Here is a 21,010-nt window from a genome sequence, read left to right as displayed (position 1 = left end):
GGTTTGTCCATTCCCTCCCGAGGCCTATACAGTCTTGGGTTGCCCAGGGTGATCCCCAGAATGCCGACGAGCTGATCGGACTGGTTGAGAGGTACCAAGGGTTGGAAGGCTCCTTCGGGAGGCAGCCCATGCCGTACTGGGGATCCCAGAAGGCAGCTGAGTCCCAAAAAGGGGTGGTGCGTCCAAGGTCACAAAGGGCGGGGGAGGTGGTGCCCAAGGTCCCCACGGGTGATATTATTTGTTGGAGGTGCCACAAGCCAGGACATATAGCTGCCCGTTGTTCCCAAACCACTGAGCAGATGGACTGCAGCATGGGACGCCGTTGTTCATACTATGCGTATCCAGCTTGCAGTGTGAACTCTCCGCCCAACGAGGGACCTCAAGCATGTCCCGTGAAGGTGAACGGTCAAGCAGTAACGGCACTGTTAGACTCGGGGAGCCTAGTGACCCTGGTGAGGGCCACTTTTCCTCTCCACCTGCTCCCGGGAAAGAAGGTCGGAGTGCGGTGCATACATGGTGATGCAAAGGACTACCCTGTGGCCAGTGTGAACATTGAAACGACATGTGGCACGGAGTCCCACATAGTCGGCGTCGTTCAGGACTTGTTGCACCCTATAATTATTGGCCGGGATTTCTGTTTGTTTTGGGATTTGTGGGGGAAAGGTTCTGAGCTCCCTAGCAAGAGTAGGGAACCAGTGAACCCGGGAAGGGTGGTGCCACACCCCGAGTCAGACAGATTTCCTTTTTGTGTCCTGGCTGGAGATGAGGAGGAAGTGTCCCCTGCATCTGACATTCTGGAGTTAGAGGTATCCGGTGAAAATTTTGGGACTGCCCAACATAGGGACCCCACTCTGAGGGAAGCCTTTAATAATGTCACAGTTATTGACGGGGTGGTACAGGAGCCGGGGGCAGACACAAGATTTCCCCATTTTCTAATGAGCAGGGAGTTGTTGTACCGGGTCACGAAAATAAGGGAGGAGTTGGTAGAGCAGTTGGTAGTGCCGGGTCCATATAGACGGAAGGTGTTGGACATGGCCCATTCACACATCTTGGGTGGACACCTAGGGGTGGAAAAAACGCAGGAACGGGTTGTGCAGAGGTTCTATTGGCCTGGGTGCCACCGGGAAATAGTGAACTATTGCAGGTCCTGCCCTACATGTCAGCTAACTGCTCCCACTCCTCATTTCCGGAACCCCCTTGTGCCACTGCCCATTATTGAGGTGCCATTCGAGAGAATTGCCATGGACTTGGTCGGTCCCTTAGTTAAATCAGCCCGGGGCCATCAGCATATATTAGTCATCCTGGACTACGCCACACGCTATCCTGAGGCAATTCCCTTGAGAAATTCTTCTTCAAAGAGTATAGCTCGCGAGTTGGTCCATGTCTTTTCCCGGACAGGTCTGCCGAAGGAGATCCTGACTGACCAGGGGACACCTTTCATGAGCAAGGTGATGAGGGAACTATGCAAAGCCCTGAAAATCTCCCAGTTGAGGACCTCGGTGTACCATCCCCAGTCAGATGGCCTTGTTGAGAGATTTAACAAGACACTGAAGAGCATGCTGAGAAAAGCTATAGAGAAAGACGGTAGAGACTGGGATTGTCTCTTACCCTATTTGATGTTTTCCATTCGTGAAGTTCCACAGGCCTCCACAGGTTTCTCACCGTTTGAGCTTCTGTATGGCCGACATCCACGAGGACTCCTGGATATAGCCAAGGAAACCTGGGAAGCCGAAGTCACGCCCCACAGAAGCGTCATTGAGCATGTGGCCCTGATGCAGCAGAGGATTGCAAAGGTGATGCCTATCGTGAAAGAACACCTTCTCCAAGCACAAGAAGCTCAGGCCAGGGTCTACAACCGGTCTGCAAGAGTGAGGCAATTCAATCCGGGAGACCGAGTTCTTGTGTTAGTTCCGACAGTGGAAAGCAAGTTCTTGGCCAAATGGCAAGGGCCATATGAGGTTGTCGAGAAACTTGGTGAAGTAAACTATAAAATTCACCAACCAGGAAGACGGAAACCATTCCAAGTATACCATGTCAACCTTATCAAGCCGTGGCAAGATAGAGAGCCGACAGTAACTCCATCGTTGTTAAGCAACCCAGAAGATGAGGTTGGAGCGGTTACTATAGCGGAGACGCTATCGGAGTCCCAGAAACAGCAATGCCGGAAGTTACTCCAGAAAAACAGGGACCTGTTTTCCGAGTTGCCTGGGTACACGAAGGTCATAGAGCATGAGGTCCTGACAGAGCCCCATGTGCGCGTGAACGTGAAGCCCTATAGAATTCCTGAGGCCCGTCGAGAAATAGTCTCCAAGGAAGTGGAGCGTATGTTGAAGCTTGGAGTCATTGAGGAATCCAAGAGCGGTTGGTCGAGCCCAATTGTCCTGGTCCCAAAACCTGATGGGGAGTGGAGATTTTGCAACGACTATAGGAAGTTGAATGAGGTCTCCAAGTTCGACGCATATCCCATGCCCCGAGTTGATGAGCTCATCGAAAGGCTTGGGCCCGCCAGGTACATAACCACCTTGGATTTGACGAAGGGGTATTGGCAGATCCCCATGGCACAGGAAGCCAAGGAGAAGACGGCGTTTTCTACACCAGATGGATGCTTCCAGTATGTCCGGATGCCATTTGGCCTACAGGGAGCTCCGGCCACCTTCCAAAGGGCTATGGATAGAGTCCTTGCACCCCACAAGGCATACGCTGCTGCGTACCTAGATGATATCGTCATCTTTAGCCCGGACTGGGAGAGTCATCTGGAGAAAGTCCAAGCGGTGTTGGATGCTATAAGAGAGGCCGGATTTACAATAAACCCGAAGAAGTGTGCATTGGGTAAAGAAGAAGCTAAGTACCTTGGATACATAGTGGGTCATGGAGAAATAAAACCCCAAATCAGTAAAGTGGAGGCAATTCAAACATGGCAAAAACCAGTGTCCAAGAAGCAAGTTAAAGCCTTCCTGGGAATCGTGGGATATTACAGGAGGTTCATCCCAAACTTCGCCACAATGGCGGCGCCTCTGACTGACCTGCTAAAAGGGACAAAATCAGTAATGGTTAAGTGGTCCGAAGAAACAGATTCAGCCGTCCAAGAAATGAAAGAGGCTTTATGTAAGCAACCCGTTCTGATGGCCCCAAACTTCAAGAAAGAGTTTATTCTTCAGACAGATGCCTCAGATGTTGGGGTGGGAGCAGTCCTTTCCCAAGAACTACATGGGGAGGAGCATCCTGTTCTCTATCTGAGTAGGAAGCTGTCCTCATCTGAAAAGAACTACTCAGTCGTTGAGAAGGAGTGCTTGGCCATAAAATGGGCAGTGGACACATTGCGGTACTATCTGCTGGGACGTAAATTTAGACTGGTATCTGACCATGCCCCGCTTAGGTGGATGAGAGAAACGAAAGGAAGAAATGCTAGAGTCACCCGTTGGTTCTTAGCCCTGCAGGACTTCAGTTTCCATGTGGAACATAGGGCCGGAAAGCTGCACGGTAATGCGGATGCCCTATCGAGAATCCCTTGTTTAGTGGGGGAAAGTGCCAAGCCCCACGGCTTTAGGCAGAGGGGGGAGGTATGTAGCATGGCTAAAGGGTTTGTAGTCGATGGGAGGTATGTGCCACATAAGTGCCTGGTTGCTGTAATGTAGCCCGGAGTATTCCTTTCTTGCACATAATCTTGTATATGTGTTTCAGGACCTGTGGTAATGTCAGACCACATGGCTAATCATGTGATGGGTTACTGGGTGGGGTTAGCTCTTTATAAGACTGGCTAATCCTTTACACAGCAGAGATGTGTGGAGGTGAAACCCTCCTGAGTGTGTTACGGCTTCAGGACTGAGCCGGATGAACTGGACACTTGTTTTTCTTTACCTGAACCAAAGGCTATTTGTTTTCTGTTGTTTGCAACATGGTTTATGAAGCAATAAACCCAGTGAACTTTAAAGGAACACGTCTCCTGAGTGTCAGCCGTCGCAGCTGAGTGAGTGAAATCCTTACAACGCGGAGAATAAACCGCATTGAAACCCTCTCTTCTGTTTTACTCCTTTATTGGATAAAATACCAGCAATGCAAGTTACCCACAACTTCCAGATTGTTCTAATATTACCTTGGTCATGCTAACCTATGAAGCTGCGGCATCTGGGATGCTTATATAAAATCTTTTAGAGTGTTGTGTCTCACACACTCGCATCAGGTGAGGGCTACTGCCTTTTGCTTAATGTTGTAATTTGGATAACTCACTATTGTGCTTTTATTGTTTCCCCAGCCATTTCCTAATCCTAAGTAATTTATCGCCCACCTTGTGGATACACCATGCATTCTGTAGATTAAATTACCGTTTTACATAACATCAATTTTCATTTAACAATTATTGTCCTGTATAACAGGAGACGCATGCCATATATTTAGAGATTTGTTACATTACCTATATTTTTGCATTTTTAAGTGATTAACCTAAAATTAAAATGGCTGCCCACTACATCCGATTTGCTATTATCACCTCTGGCTGCTACCAGATGTCAACAGTGTATGGAGGAAAACTGTCTCTCCCAACTTGATGACTACATTTTGATGCATTTACATAGATTTTTAGAATTTTAGTCCATTTTCCTAAATTACATAATTAATTGATATCACTACAGCGGCTCACTTACCGTTCATCATGGGCGCTGCACAGTACAGAAAACTTCCATTTGATCTCTTTTGGTCCACTTGACACTCAGAGTTGCAGACAAACACCTTGGACAGTTCATTATCAAATCCAGAGCCAGCAATTGTGAGAATTACCCCACCGCCAAAACTGCCTGTATAGGATCGAGTAGAATTGATATTCACTAAATGAACACTTTAACACTAATGGAAATTGTAGGACAGTTTGATGACACGCCGAATAGCTGTCATTACAGCATTAAAGGCCACAGTTTACGGAATAATAAGTTTACAAATATGTATAAATCCCTACAATATCAATACATAAGACAGATCTGCCACCCCATTTAATACTGAACTAAAAATGAGAAGAGTTGGTTCCCGAAAGAAAAGTTTACATCTTGGTATCTAGAAAGTGGTCGGAGGTATGTGAGCGGGGCACCTGGGGTTACAAAAAAGTGTTTGTACAGTGAAGACCAGTCTGGCATAGATCTCCGAGGAGATGAAGAAGGAGCTAATCAATGAGGAGAGGAGAGTCAGTGGGCTATCTGGATCCCTCCCGAATCAGTGGTCCCAAAAGAGATTGAAAGGGCAGGAGAGTCAATGTAGAAGAGTGTTAGGTAGACAGTGACAAACTGCACAGGAATTGGGTTAGCAGGAAGCACCCGGTGTATCAACAGGACAGCTAAAGGGATTATTCCACAAATACCATTTATTCTCTTTTTCATGGGATAAGTTAAAAAAGCCGGGATTGGTGGGAGATGGTGGATGGTACCTAGAGGTGGACACACCATTGTCATAACCGGGGGCCTATCACTTTATTGTCTTGTTGAGCATTATCCATTGGTCTTTTAGATATTTATCATTAAAAGTTATGTTTTATTTTATGCAAGGTTTTCTCTTGGCTAGTTTGGATCATAACCAGGGGCCCAAGAAATAACAGGGCACACTTCTACCTCCAAAACTGGTGGAATTGTGTATTATGATAGGCTATCGAACTGCAAAGGGCCCATTTATTGTTCTTGCACTTGGGGCTTTCTCTGCTCTGTGTCCACCTCTGAGAATGCCACCACTTATCATAATAATAACTGAGGTCCCGTATGGAGAGGTACTGTGCATGTGAAACCACTGCTCTGTGGGATCAGAGGTCATACATGTGTACAACCACTTTCATAAAAGATGGTAAAGCTGGACCCTGTTTTTGCAATTGATGAGGGTCCATCTATAATACATGTATTATCTATTCCGTGGATAGTGTGCGATTGGTGGGATAATTCAATTGAAATACTAAAATCACAGCCACTTCATCCAGGCACTTTATAATTATATTTAGGACTCACCTTTATTTGGAGACACACCAGTCATACTAAGGTCATAGGTGAACTTTGCAGTGGATCTTGCAAACCCCTTCTCATTTTGGAATGAAAGCGGGAATGTGCCGCCCCAGTGATCTCCTACAGTGCAGCTTAGCTGGATGTCGGACGCTGCTATGATGGTGCATGTGGCATTGCCAATGGTCACTGTCATTTTTGAGGTATCCAAGCCAAAACCAGATCCGGACACTGTGATGTTGGTTCCTGAAGGTCCTGAGAAACATCATAAAAAACAAGACTCATCATCAGAAGCACATCTTTACATACCTTATAATATGATTCTCATTTTACCTTTGAAAGTGCCTGGTTAAAAACATGGGAACAATTATTCCTAAAGTGAGGGTCCACTCTTGCACACTGTATTTCGCGTTTTAGTCACTGAGTCTTGGGCTGCTCACTAGTCCTAAAGGTCCCTATTCATTAATGTGTTTATACCAGAATTCTGAAGTAAAACACCTTAAAAATTTTTAAAAATTTTGCATAACATAAAGTTGCGCAAAAATGTTGTGACTTTTGGTGTTTTTGAGATTTTTGGTTTTGGCCAGCTCTGGGGAACAGCTGGGATGGGCATGGTAAAAGCTGCCCAACAAATTCATAAAAAGTTGCCTAGAATAAAACTTCTGGGGAGGTGATAAGATGCGCCTAATTTATTAAATGGCATGTGCCTCTTAATGAATTAGGAGTATTGTATTCCTACATGTCCATCATTAAGTGCGATAAGTCAATTTTAATGAATTGGGGCATTAAAGTCCACAAATAAAAAATTGTGAGACCTGTCCGTTTTTGATTCAAGTCACAGCTCAACCTCGCCTATGCAAGTCTATGGATCCATGAAAAATTTGGACAGCACTCTGATGCCATCTTCATAGCATCCTAGTGCTGTCTTTTTCTCCTCGCGGTTTGCTAGGAGAATCCTGAGTAATTTCAGTCAGTTTTTTGCATACAAGAAAAACTGATGGTAAAACTGATACGTGATCAAACACTGATGAAAATTGTTTCGTCTTTTTAACATACGAAAGAAAATCAGATTTCAGATTTCATTTATAAGGTATGTTTGATAGATTATTAAAATCAATTGCTCTACATTATTATTAAATAAAAATTAAAGCAATAACTAGGCTTTAAGTTAATTTTCTCTACTGAGTAGAGTTTAGCTCTAGACTTTTTTGACTGATTCAATAAAAAACATTTACAACTGTGAACAGTGAAAAATGAAGGGACAGAAAGAAAACAAAAGACACATAAACTTTCTTTATAATTCCGAATTAGAAGTCATATCACTAACTTCAATTGTGGCTGATTAACATCCTAACAATGAGAAAATATGTTAGTGTGAAGTTAATGTTGATTATTGGCCATATGCATTAAATAGTTAACCAGTTAATGGCCAAAAATTGGCAAAATGTAGTTATGTGTAAATTAAGTGTTAACTAATTATATGTAATTAAGTGTAAAATAATTGGAAAAGTCGAAATAACTTGTGTTAACTAACAGTTGTCATGTCCATTGTCATATTTAGACCCCTAGTGATAGAGCATCTGTAGCACATCATGATGTCACAGTGTTATTCTCAGCTTAGTTTCGCACACACAATATGTAACATGTAACATTAAGTTTTTTTGGCCCTACCTGTGGTTGGAAGAACTGAAGTTACAGTCGGGGTATCGGTTTCGGAGTAGGAGAAGGTGAGGGATGGGTAAGAAGCAGATGGTATGTTGATGTTTATGGTGGCGGTTTTAGCAGTGGTGCTGGGAGGAGTAATGCACTGGATACTATGAGGAGTAACGGCTGTAACCGGACATGGTGCACCATCGACTTGCACTCTGGTGTTGGTAGGATGAAATCCATTCCCTTGTATGAGTAGAAGAGTTCCACCAACAACACTTCCAGAAGGTGTCATAAGGGTGGCTTCTGCAGGACTGTTCAAGGTGAAAAACCCCTGCGCCAAACCTTTACTTCGTACAATAACGCTCACAGGATAACTTCCGGCAGGAATGGGGTCTATGTTGCCTTTTACGTCGGTGTCATTGACATCTATTAATTCTAATTCAATGTGACCAACGTAAATGATTACATCATTGATATCCTCCCCAAAGCCAAGGCCATTGATGGTGACCATGGTGGCATTTCGGACTTCAGTTGGGTAAACACTGGAGACTTGTGGTGTACGTTCACTAGAGAAGGTAAAGCTGCAGGATCCGATGCACTGAGCAGCGATTCCCTTCACTGTCACCCCAAAATCAACATTTTGTGAGTCGTTTGGCAGAGTATCACATACAATATCTGTGTAATTTATAGACACTATGTTACAATTTAACCACAATACAACTGTGCTGCCAGTTATGAACCCGGACCCGTGTACGGTGACTCTGGTTGATCCTGTAACAGACCCGTTATTTGGTGAGATATAGTCAATGTGGGGCAACAAAGCGAATCGCCTGTCCATCTCGTTTCTCAAAGTGTTGATGCCATTGCCCAGGTTGTTTACTGTGAGTGACACCATTTCTGCCACCCCAATGTCCATTGAGTCCTGAGGATCCACCTTACAAGTCAATGAATTCTCGGTAGCAGAAGACACAACACAAGGATACTTGCCGACCAAAACCTAAGATATAATAAAAGAAGACAAGGTTTTTTAAGTGAATGGACGTAGAACTGCAAAAAAAACAACCTGACAAGCTACATGAAATATGTCACAGGATAAGGTAGGGTTAAACATCTCCATCGATGCCTATTTCATCGCCCTCTAGTGCGGCATCGCACCTAAATTCATGTTATATTCATATGCAAATTAGGCTTGCAAGTACACTGGGGGGCGAATAAGTGCACTTGCAGTCTTCAGCTCCTCTTCACTTCTTCCTGTCAGTGCTGCCATCGCTTCCTCATTGACATCATTACATCTGCACTCCACTGTCAATCAAGATATGGGGGGCGCCATTGGTGGGAGTAGTAAAGTGGAGTCGAGGACTACAAGTGCACTGATACCTCCACCAGTGCACTTGCAAGCTTAATTTGCATATGAAGAAAAACACAAATTTTGGCACAATGGAGCACCAGATGACAGAATAGGTGTTATTGGAAATGTGTTGCTAAACCCTATCTTGCAGCACCACTTTTAACAACACTTAAAATGTCTGAGACAGAGACTGTCCGAGACAGAGTGATGCCATAAGCTTGTTATGTGATGTTAAATATACCTTGCAGTACAGAACGGATCAATAGTGGAATCAATGGCCATAATTCCAATGTGTCCAAGGAGCCTGCTTTTCAACACCACAACGCCAGGATGCATGTTGCTCGTGCTATTGTGAGCAGCCTGTGTGGCCTTAACATACTACCATGGCCTGCAGTGTCTCCGGACTTGTCTCCCATCGATCACATTTGGGACATCATTGGTCGGCAATTGCACAGGGAGCTGCCAGCAGTGGATCTTGATGATTTGTCCAAGTGGATTCAGCGCGGTAGAACATTCTTCAGACAACCATTAATTACCTCACTGATACCAGCCAAGACTGTAAGTGCCGGGATTTCTACGGGTGTTCATACTCAACATTAAATAAGTTGAGATATTTTGAAAATGTAGTTTCCATTTTTCATCATTTGTAGATCAGTAAGATGTCTATCTATGCTGTGATTTCCATAATTCCACAAATTTTCTTTCTTGGGGTTGCAATTCCATGCCAAAGAGTATATAAGATTCCTACCCCATTACAATTAGATATCAATATACTGCCACAGTACATCAAGCATGAATAATATGACTCAAGGTGACGGGACTGGAAAAGGGAATCGAGAAAAGTACTTCCTACAATAAAGGCTTCATTCACATGGCTTGAAGAATTGTATGGAGGCTCCGTGCAACAGAGTTTACAGTATTGCTCCATATGAAGATATAAGGGGAGCTGTACTATGGCTTCATACAATCTGTATGAGAAATAGCACAAATTCCCTAAAGAAATACATTACATTTGTTACTGCACTGCAATATGATGTGACCGCCATTAGTGCACTTATCGGGTACAATTTATTGCAGTGTCTCTTATATAATGGAGGAATTAATATTACTAGTGACATTATTTTCACCACTTTGTCCATTTTTATTGATTAATTCTGTATTATCACATCATTTATCAGAGTCAGTACCTATTATAATATGATGATAGACTTGCATACCTGGTTGGCACAGGTTAGGTTACTAAACCCGGTCCCGTTGATGGTTATGGGATCATGGATTGTTCCTGAGTTTGGTGTAATGCTGGTAATGGTAGGAGAATAACAGTCTGAGAACCCAAACCAAATAGACGTGTTACTGACGGGTGAGGAGGGTAACTCTGGACAGTCTGGATCTGGTGTGACGCAGTCACTTGCTGTGGTGGATGGTATCAGAGCTGGAGAAACATCAAATAAATCCACTTAATACACGCAGCTTTAGTAGCTAATATAGAGACATACAGATAAAACTGGGTGGGAGCATAGCAAAAACAAAAATGACTTTCCTTTGAGGTGCCGTTAGTCAATACCGCACTACTAGCCATCTATGACAGGAAGTCTTGGTGCACTATTATATTTTCACGACTTGATTACATTTCCCACTTTTTTTCGTTTTCCAAAGTAAAGCGCTGTTTCCATCACAGAAAATGATGGCTAATTGCTAGGATAAGCCATCACTTTCTGATCAATGAGGTTTGACTACCAGGATTCTCCCATAAAGCTGAAACTGAAGTGGCTGCAAGGTGCTGTGCAAAAAAAATAAAACTTGGAAGAAAAATCAGCTAAAGCCAATGCTAAAGAATTACAGAAATTCACAGACAATGGCCTATACCCTTTAACCCCTGAAAAGAGATCTAGACTTATGCAGGGGCCCCTAGGTTGGGTCCATGGAATGAATGCTGGTTGGAGGAGCGAGCTGGCAGAGAGAAGGGTCATCAAACCAAGATGTATCCAGGAGGTGAAGATCAGGGACAAAATTAAGAAACATTCAGGTAGTCAAATACAAGCCAAGGTCAAGGACGGTTGGGAATCAAACAGGCAGAATCAGAGGTGAGTTGCAGGAGTATGGACCAGGCTAAGTATGACATATAACTGGTAGCTGGAAGTAGCTACTAGGGGTTTAACACCCAAGGCTAATAGCAGGGTGATGATTACAACAGAAAGACCACAAGTCCCAGCCAGACTAAAGTAAATGAGGACTGTGCCTGTAACTCCCAAGCACCGTCTAGAGGCAGAGGTCATAGGAGAAGGTAACCATTCCCCCAGTCTGGTGATTGGTAAATGTGCTTTACTACCTATATCCAAACAGCCTTTACAAATCTGGAAATCCACATTGGACCACAAATCATGCCTATAGCCCACCAGTCAAATGCAGGAATTATTCATTTACCAGGCCTGCCAAAAGACTTTCTCAGGCTGCCAATGCCATTGAACTGCAAAGTTTAAAGCTAGAAACCATATAGTATATTTGATTACCAGAAGCAATGGTGGCTTCCATTCCTCCAACATACACGTGCACCGGGCTGTTCTGGTCACTGATCGGAAGGACACTGATGACTCCTTGCATATATAATGTCTGTGCATCATTAACATAACCACTGCTGTAGTAATATGTTCCAGGAGATGTGAACTGATAGGAAAAGAAACCTTAAAGACAGAAAAAAATAAAGTTACAGCACAAAGCATTCTCAAATCAATGTTCTGCCAGGTATAGCAAAATGTGTAAACTCCCAGAGCCATACCACAATATATGACACACAGGACGTGTAGGTAAGGGAGTCCATTGCCCCATTAACACCTTCCCCCTATCAGACAGCATAAAGGAGTGAGCTACTGAACTCCGTATCTCTCAATTACTGATGGATACAGGGGTCCTCTGTGATGAGGCATCAGGTGAACCGGCTGATATCTTACATTGTAGTAAAAATGAGTGAGACACATAGGAAAAATTAGACCCGTCATTTTGTGTCAGTGCGCCAAAATGTCAATATTTTGGTCTCAAATTACGCAGTTTACCACCAAGACGTTATTCACATCTGTTTAAAATCTCCATCAGTCCTTGCTTGCTGTCAAACCTTCACGACTTTCTAACCAGGCCCACAAACAGTCCCATTATATATATATGTGTGTGTGTATGACGACACGTATAAATGTGGTATCTCAATAGAACTCTCCTCTTCTCTGTATGGATATGGTTAAAAACACTGGTGAACTCAAAAAACTACATGCTATAAACACCGGCAGGATGAAGCTCTTTTTGAAGACCTCGCAACCTTGGGTCTACTATGTTGACATCTCGAATCTTTTCTTGCCTTGTCACCCTGATTCCTGTGCATTACCAAATTACTTGACTACAAAACAGTTCTACCTTGGATCACTCCCAACTTTCTTTTGCTTCCCCAAGTTATTTCAGTCGCTAAAAATGAACCTTGTTTAGAATACCTTGTTCTTTGGTATAATGTGCTCACTACGGTATTTCTGCCATTGACTCTATATGTCGGGAACCCATTTACTCTTGATTTTTCATGTATCAAACTTTTATAATTGCTAAAAAACTTTCGTTATAATAAATAATTCTACCTAAGCAAAATAATAAAATACTGAAAAAGCGAGTACAGACCTGAGGGTACACGAGCTTCGCTGTTGAAGGAAGCTCCATCGTAGGTCAAGTTGGCCGGATCCGACACTGAGAATACCCTGTATCCAATCCCCTGGATCAAAGGCTGAGAGACCCACTGCCATACGACAGTGTCTCCTGTGGATATCTCCAGCTTTGATGGAGACCAGGCATAGCCAACGCCATACACTAAAGAAATTATAAACATATTAATCACTGGAAAGTGTCTAATGAATATATATATATGATATCATATTAATATGTCATAAAGTTATCAGCCCAAAAAATGAGAACACAAACCAAATTAATTTCGATAAACCACTTCTCTACTTTTTTGCACTTTTGTAGAGAGTTGCTACAAGTTCATGGCTAGTCTAGATTTTTCCTGGCTGTCTTTATGCCAATGATATTACATCTGTCCCATAATAATCATATATGAACAGCACAATGGAACATTTAGGTTAATGTTCCCATGATGAGCTTTTAGTGAGGTTGTAATGTTGTAGATTTTCTTCAGCATTTCTATAAAGGTAAATTAAGTTTTATTTTTAATTTTGTTTTTTGTTTTTCAGAACGTTTTTACATGTGTTTTTATTGCGTTTTTGACACTGAAATTTTTAACTCTTTTTGGTATGTCATGCTTTAAATAAAGCTACTTTGTTTTTGATAATTCCTGTTATTTGGATTTTGACAAAACACTACAGAACCGGAGAAGGACTTGGGTATTGTGGTTACAAGTAAGCTGAGCAGCAGCAATCAATGTCAAGCAGCAGCCACAAAAGCAAACAAGATTTTAGGGTGTATAAATGTGTATTTTTCTGGCTAACACGGTACCACAATATAATTTGGTATTGTACATTAGGGTGTTGTAATGTGTTGCTGCAGTGCAGTATAGTGCAACCTCCACTAGGGGATGCTGGTTAAGGAAAAGAGGTTGTACACACAGAGCAGCAATACTGAACTATAACACAGGTGTCACAGGTAATGAAAGAGAAGTCAGGCAAGCCAAGATCATACACAGAGAGATAAGCGCAGTACACAGGGGAAGTCAGAAGAATGGTCAGGGACAATCAAGAAGTCAGAGCCTACCGGGAACGTGGTAACCAAAATGTGAGACGCAAGACGAAGTTGGGATACAAGCCAGAGGACAGAACATGTCATAAACGGGTACAGGCAGTCAGAGGCAAAAAGGAACACTAGTACAAGTGAACAGGTCAGGTGCTCAAGCCGTGCAACATGAACTATAGCTGAGACTGGCCCACAGGCTGCAGAGGACTTAAATAGCTCAGCCAGCTTCAAAGTGAGGCAGAGGGGATTAACTCCCACATGACCAGTCCAGAAACAAGACAGCTGAACATAAACTCAGAACTGGATCATGACAGGTGTATAAAAAAAGAGATAAAATCCAGCAATCACAATGTATTGTTACCCCTCAATAAATCACTTGTGAGGCCACATCTAGTATATGGGATCCAGTTTTGGGATCCACAGTTTGAAAAAGGTTTTCAGAAATTATAGGGCAACTAGATTATTACAATGGATGGAGGCTTCTCATATGATGAGAGGTTGGAAAAGTTGGACTTGTTTTGCTTAGAAAAAAGACGCCTCAGAGGAGATCTCATTTTCATGTATAAATATATGTGTGGTCAGTACAAAGCACCGGCGCATTATTCCTTCCAAAGACCATACTAAAGACCAGGAGAGACTCACGTGGATGAAAGGCGATTCCGGTAGCTAAATAGGAAAGGATTATTTTCAGTTAGAGCAGTCAGACTGTGGAATGCCGACCACAAGAGGTAGTAATGGCCGACACTATAACAGCTTTTTATAGAAGGGCTGGAGCTTTTCTCAGAACAAATGTCATTGTGGGTTATTATAAATAATCTATAAATAGAGAAAGTAGAGCTGGTAGAGAAAGGTTGAACTTGATGGACCTGTGTCTTTTTTCAACCTATATAACTGTGTAACTGTAAGAGTGGTGGACTGTACTACTGTGTTCCTACCCCTGAAGACACCAATCAAGTCATGTATATAATGTCATGCATTTTGTACATATAATGTGTTGTGTAAAATGTGAACAGTGTACTGCGGTTTTAGTGTATATTGTGAATAGACTGTGATATGGTTTTGTACAGCATAGGGTAAGATATAGATTGGGATCTAGAACATAAGATAAGGACAATAGACTTAGTACATACTGGTATAAGATAGTAAAGCTGGAGTCACACATAACGATTTCGTTAAAGATATCGTTGCAACGTCACGCTTTTTGTGATGTAGCAACGATCCCGCTAACGATCTCGTTATGTGTGACAGCGACCAACGATCAGGCCCCTGCTGGGAGATCGTTGGTCGTTGGGGAATGATCGGACCTTTTTTTTGGTCGGTGATCATCCACTGTCATCGCTGGATCGGCGTTTGTGACGCCGATCCAGCGATGTGTTCACTTGTAACCAGGGTAAATATCGGGTTACTAAGTGCAGGGCCGCGCTTAGTAACCCGATATTTACCCTGGTTACCATTGTAAAAGTTAAAAAAAAAAAAAACAGTACATACTCACATTCTGATGTCTGTCACGTCCCCCAGCGTCCACAGGGTTAAAACTGCTTTTGGCAAGAGCGCTGCTAATGCACGCGCTGCTGCCGATAGCTTCCCTGCACTGACTGTGTCAGCGCCGGCGGTAAAGCAGAGCACAGCGGTGACGTCACCGCTGTTACTGCCGGCGCTGACACAGTCAGTGCAGGCAAGCTATCGGCAGCAGCGCGTGCATTAGCAGCGCTCTTGCTGAAAGCAGTTTTAACCCTGTGGACGCCGGTGGGGGACGTGACAGACATCAGAATGTGAGAATGTAGTGTTTTTTTTTTACTTTTACAATGGTAACCAGGGTAAATATCGGGTTACTAAGCGCAGCCCTGCACTTAGTAACCCGATGTTTACCCTGGTTATCCGGGGACTTCGGCATCATTGAAGACAGTTTCAACGATGCCGAAGTCGTTCCCCTGATCGTTGGTCGCTGGAGAGAGCTGTCTGTGTGACAGCTCCCCAGCGACCACACAACGACTTACCAACGATCACGGCCAGGTCGTATCGCTGGTCGTGATCGTTGGTAAGTCGTTTAGTGTAACTAAAGCATAACTGATCCTGGGTGGAATACTAGACTGGATGGGAAATCCCAGGGGCTGAGAGAGCCAGTGAACATGGGATAGTCCAGGAGGAACAGATAGCGAAGCAGAGGGCGTGCTGTGTCAAGGAAACAAGGAACGGGAAGTGTTGGGCCCAATATTGCGTGTTGGAATCTGATGAACTTGAACTGTCCAGTAAACTTTTACGTGTTGAAACGAATCAGATGTCCTTTGTTCTATGTGCGGCGGTTCTGAAGATGGAGGCCTGGGGAAAGTGAAGGTCTATGGCATCCAAGTGAGTGTGATGCACCCCATACATGATAGTATATTGAGACTAGGACACGATTTTCCTGTTAAGTGCCGGGGAGATGTGAAGCAGCAGCTTGGTCATGGCTACCGCCTGCAGTCACTTTACTTAACTATGTCAAAATTAATTGATGTGTGGATTATATGCATTTCTTGGCAGCAGATTTTCCGCATCTAATGCAATCCTGTTGAGAAAATCTGCACGTAAAAAAGCATACCCGCAAGAGAAATTTACATGTTGTGGATTTGAAACTCGCAGAGGGTCAGTTTACGCAAACTAAAAAAAACACAGTGGGCATGAGGCTTCTATAAATCCCATCCACATTGCTGGAACTGTAAGACGTTGCAGCAAAAGTACACAGCGTCAAAAACTAGCCAAAAACATATTGTGGAAGCTTAACCTTATGGTGATGTTTACATGGCTGTAGTTGGACATTGTACTTACCCGAGTCTTTTCCATTATTAGTTACATTATATACTGTGCCAGGACTTTGAATCACACAAATCAATTCATCAGATGAGCTGGTGGAGACGTTGCACGGGAGGGAGCCTGGAACATAACGTGTATTAATCACAATGCTTCTATAAATTGTAAAGCAATCATGTCATAGCCATATCATATAAGAAGAAGAACTGCAAAACCAGACAGATTGGTGGGTCAGAAGTCTAGAAAGCTGGGTGACCACCCCGGAGAAAGTCGTAATGGGACCACATTTGGTGTCACCTAGTGCTCCGAGGAGCAGACATGATAAAGATAACTGCTGAAGAAGAAAGGCAAACACCTCATCATATATTATCGTACCTATCTGTACTTGGTTTTCATTTGGGACAAGACTGAACCCAGAACCCGTCAGTGTGACTCGGGAACCTCCGTACAGGGATCCATATTGTGGGGAGATGCTGCTCACGTCCAAAATATATTCCACTGAGGCGTCAGTGTCATTGCTGCGACAACATGGAGACAAACTGGAATAAGTCTACTGATCACTAGGACGTATTTATAAGAATCATATTCACAATTGTATATTGAATCATGAGCTGTAATACCAAACTTAGCCCTTTGACGAGGGTGGCGCTCTATCTGTAGGTTCATTAGTAGTGGGAAATTAAAAAATTGTTCGTTTTTTTGAGAAAACCAAGATAACTGCAGTAAAAATGTATAAACTCCATGTACATGCGGACTTGGTTGACGGTCAGACCCGCACGCCCTTTCTTTGATGGCAGCAGACCATCCAATGTGCTGCTACTAATCCATAAAAGTACATGTAAGAGTTATTCATCAGCTTGAGAAGTTGTTGCAACCCCAATTGTATGACAAGAATAAAAATAATATAAATAATATAATAATAGCTTCTTGTTATCTTCAGTGTTTCTCCTCGTACGAACTGCAGACAGCAGCTCTAAGGTGGAGCATGTCCTACGGAGCCATAGTCTTCAAAATGGACAATGTTTCTGTAATATGTCAGCTGATGGGGCATGCTAAGATTTTTTTTTCAGCCAAAATAGCTCCATTAAAAATCAGAGGAATCCAGAGGTACGGCATGGACAAGCATAAAGTGAAGAGCCAACTGTGTGGTCACCAATGACTAGCTGGTGTTGACAATGGGAAATTGCAGATGGCCAAGCATTTCCTTGCAGCCGGGAAGTGAATGGTTGACCAAGTAATATATGGTTGAGCCCAGCCCATAAGAGTATTAAACCCTTAACAACCAGAGGTATTTTTGGTTTTCCATTTAAATTTTTCGCTCCCCTTCTTCCCAGAGCCATGACTTTTTTATTTTTCAGTCAATATGGCCTTGTGAGGGCTTTTTTTTATGCGGGACGAGTTGCACTTTTGAATGACCCAATTGGTTTTACCATGTCGTGTACTACAAAATGGAAAAAAAATTTCAAGTATGGTGAAATTGCAAAAAAAAAGTGCAATCCCACACTTGTTTTTTGTTTGACTTTTTTACTAGGTTCAATAAACAGTAAGTGCTAAAACTGACCTGCCGATATGATTCTCCAGGTCATTACAAGTTCATAGACACTGAACATGTCTTGGTTACTTTTTATCTAAAGGGTGATAAAAAATTCCAAACTTTGGTAAAATTTAAAAAATTGCACCATTTTCCAATACCCGTAGCGTCTCCATTTTTCGTGATCTAAGGTTGGGTGAGGGCTTATTTTTTGCACACCAAGCTGACATTTTTAATGATACCATTTTATTGCATACAATCATTTTAATGCAATGTCGCGGTGACCAAAAAACGTAATTCTGGCATCAAGTTAATCCTTTATTTATTGATAGATCAGGCGATTCTGAACGCGACGATAGCAAATATGTGTATTTTTTTATTGTTTTATTTTGAACGGGGCAAATGGGGGTGATTTGAACTTTTATATTTATTTTTGTTATATTTTGAAAAACTTTTTTTTTAACTTTTGGCATACTTCAATGGGAGACTAGAAGCTGCCATAACCCGATCAGCTCAGCTACATAGAGGCAATGATCAGTTCGCCTATATGTAGCTGAATTACTCACTTGCTATGAGCGCCAACCACTGGGTGGCGCTCACAGCAATCTGGCACTGACAACCATAGAGGTCTCCAGGATTTGCCGGAAGCGCTTCTTAAATGCCGCTGTCAGCGGCATTTCATGGGTTAATAGCTGGAAGAGGATCGTAATTCCACCCGTGGCTTTGCCGGGCACATGTCAGCTGTTCAAAACAGCTGATATGTGCCAGGAAAGATGTGGGCTCAGCACCCACTGTACATGAATGAGATTTGGAACCATGGTTTTCTTTTTCACCCGTTGTATTCAGCTCAGGGTTTGTCACTGCCTCATACCGTTAAATAACTTTTCCTTTTTTTTCAACTAGTGCAGCCTGTTGAAAATTTTGTAAACAATTTCCTATTAGTGTCTTTCCACCCGTCTCCAGCAAAATAGTGGAAAAACACTAGATAGGATAACCTAGAGGAGGTTTTTTGGGCCTTGCAGCGCCGTTTACGGCTGTCTGCACGGTCTCCGTGTGATTTAAACTAGCTCTGTAGCCCGATCTGCAGAAAAAAAAAAGTAAAGTTCACCAAACACCACTTAACACTTGTGTAGGCCACATTTTATCAATAATAAAGTCTAGTCCACACTTTACAACATTAGTGTTTCTACACCTGTTAGGAGGAGCATTTCAGGAATAAGCACACTAAGGCCTTAGTACTTTTCTGCTTATCTTTATCTGTCAACCAAGATGAAGAGGGCAGGGAGTAAGGGTCGTGGGCGTGGGCGTGGAGCAGGGAGAGGAGCAGGGAGAGGACGTGGTGATTCTGTGCCTGCTGCGGGCACTGGTGACTCACCATCACCCAGTTTCAGCAGGGAACAGTCCTTCATGCGCAGCTTTGTCGGAGAGCGCCGTGCACCGCTGCTGCGTGAAGATCAAATTGAAGCCGTTGTCGGATGGATGGCAGCTAACGCATCGACTTCAATTAGTGCCACATCCTCTCAGGCACAGACCACTGGAGAGCAGTCATCTGTCTCTTCACCACCTGCCAAATTGGCCAGGCAGTCAGAGAGCCCAGGACAGGAGCCGTCTCTACTTTTGTTCTCTGAATCTCTTGGCTTGGAAACAGGGGGCCAGCCAAGCAGCATTGGAGAAATGGAAGAAGAGGCAGTGTGCAGTGATGCCCAACAGCTTTGTCTCTCTGACTCTGAAGAGGCGGGTGGGTCAGTGCCTCCGGTGACCACAGCGCAGTACGCATCTGATGATGAAACTCAGGTGCCGCTTTCTGGTGCATACTGTGCTGCCGAGACTACCCAGGAGGAGCAGTTGGTGGCAGAGGGTAGTGGAGATGATGAGGTTACTTGACCCATCGTGGCGTGAGGAACAGGAAGGTGGTGGGAGCAGCTCAGAGGAAGAGATTCCCCTAACGGGCCAAAGAGGGAGAGGGAGGGGGAAGACTGCGGAGGCTGTAGCCTCCACTTTGGCACCAGTTAGGAGCCTGTCTCTTTCAAAAGCCAAAAAGGGCGCTCCCAAGACTTGCAGTGCCTGGTCCTTTTTTGACACAGTTGCAGATGACATTTGTTTTGTCAAATGCAAGCTGTGTCATCAGAAAGTCAAAAGAGGTAAAAGTGTCAGCAACCTCAATACCACAAATATGTGGAAACATGTGCGGACCAGGCACGCGGTGGAGTTCCAAAAACACACTGAAGACCTAGGCCAACCAACAGCGGCAGCTACCACCTCTTCAGCTCGTGTAGCTTCTTCCTCCAGCTCACGCACAGCTGGTTCGGCTTCCTCCTTGGATCGCCATGGAAGAACCTCTGGCACTGTTGTCCAGAGACCTAGTGTAATTCCACCCACAGCACCACGTTCCCAGTCATCCTCACACTCCCAGCCTAGTCTACAGCCATCGGTAGTACAGGCATGGGAGAAAAGGCGGGCATTCTCGGCAAACCACCCCCGAGCACAGGCTCTGAATGCAGGCATTGCCAAACTTCTGTCCCTGGAAATGCTCTCATTCAGGCTGGTGGAGACTGACAGCTTCCGTGACTTGATGGCATTGGCAGTCCCACAGTACAAGGTGCCCAGCCGCTTTTACTTCAGCAGGCAAGCTGTCCCTGCCCTGCACAAGCATGTGGAGGGACAAATCAAACATGCGCTACTGAACGCCGTCAGTAGCAAGGTCCACCTCACCACCGATGCGTGGACCAGTCAACATGGACAGGGGCGATACCTTTCCGTCACTGCCCATTGGGTTAATGTTGTTGAGCCGGGTACAGACCGTGCGAGTGGCGCAGGACGGGTCCTGCCCACTCCAAGGATTGCAGGAATCCAGTCTGTACGCATTGACTCCTCCTCTTACACCAGTTCCTCAGATTCCTCGCTGCAGGATCCGTCACAGTCCACCTCCACATGGACCCGTGAACGTTTACCTGTTACGACTGACATGAGCACAGCCGTGGCCAAACGTCAGCAGGCCTTCTTGAAATT

General features: G+C 44.0%; 1 protein-coding gene across 1 annotated transcript in view; it reads right to left on the bottom strand.

Moving 5' to 3' along the window:
- The window catches only part of PKHD1L1 (PKHD1 like 1), a 262,674-nt gene that overhangs the window by 127,343 nt on the left and 114,321 nt on the right, over nucleotides 1–21,010 (bottom strand). Inside the window, exons 33-40 of the mRNA XM_069731788.1 lie at nucleotides 16,846–16,988; nucleotides 16,489–16,593; nucleotides 12,619–12,804; nucleotides 11,475–11,645; nucleotides 10,182–10,396; nucleotides 7,638–8,613; nucleotides 5,976–6,221; nucleotides 4,641–4,790 (exon numbers count right to left, since the gene is read on the bottom strand). Of these exons, the coding sequence (XP_069587889.1) occupies nucleotides 4,641–4,790; nucleotides 5,976–6,221; nucleotides 7,638–8,613; nucleotides 10,182–10,396; nucleotides 11,475–11,645; nucleotides 12,619–12,804; nucleotides 16,489–16,593; nucleotides 16,846–16,988 (2,192 nt within the window). The remainder of the gene's footprint in view (nucleotides 1–4,640; nucleotides 4,791–5,975; nucleotides 6,222–7,637; nucleotides 8,614–10,181; nucleotides 10,397–11,474; nucleotides 11,646–12,618; nucleotides 12,805–16,488; nucleotides 16,594–16,845; nucleotides 16,989–21,010) is intronic.

Source organism: Ranitomeya imitator, chromosome 6 (assembly GCF_032444005.1).
Source record: "Ranitomeya imitator isolate aRanImi1 chromosome 6, aRanImi1.pri, whole genome shotgun sequence".
In the NCBI taxonomy this organism is placed as follows: Eukaryota; Metazoa; Chordata; class Amphibia; order Anura; family Dendrobatidae; genus Ranitomeya; species Ranitomeya imitator.
The sequence above is the reverse complement of the archived record's forward strand: the minus strand, read 5'-3'. Positions and strand labels throughout refer to the sequence as shown.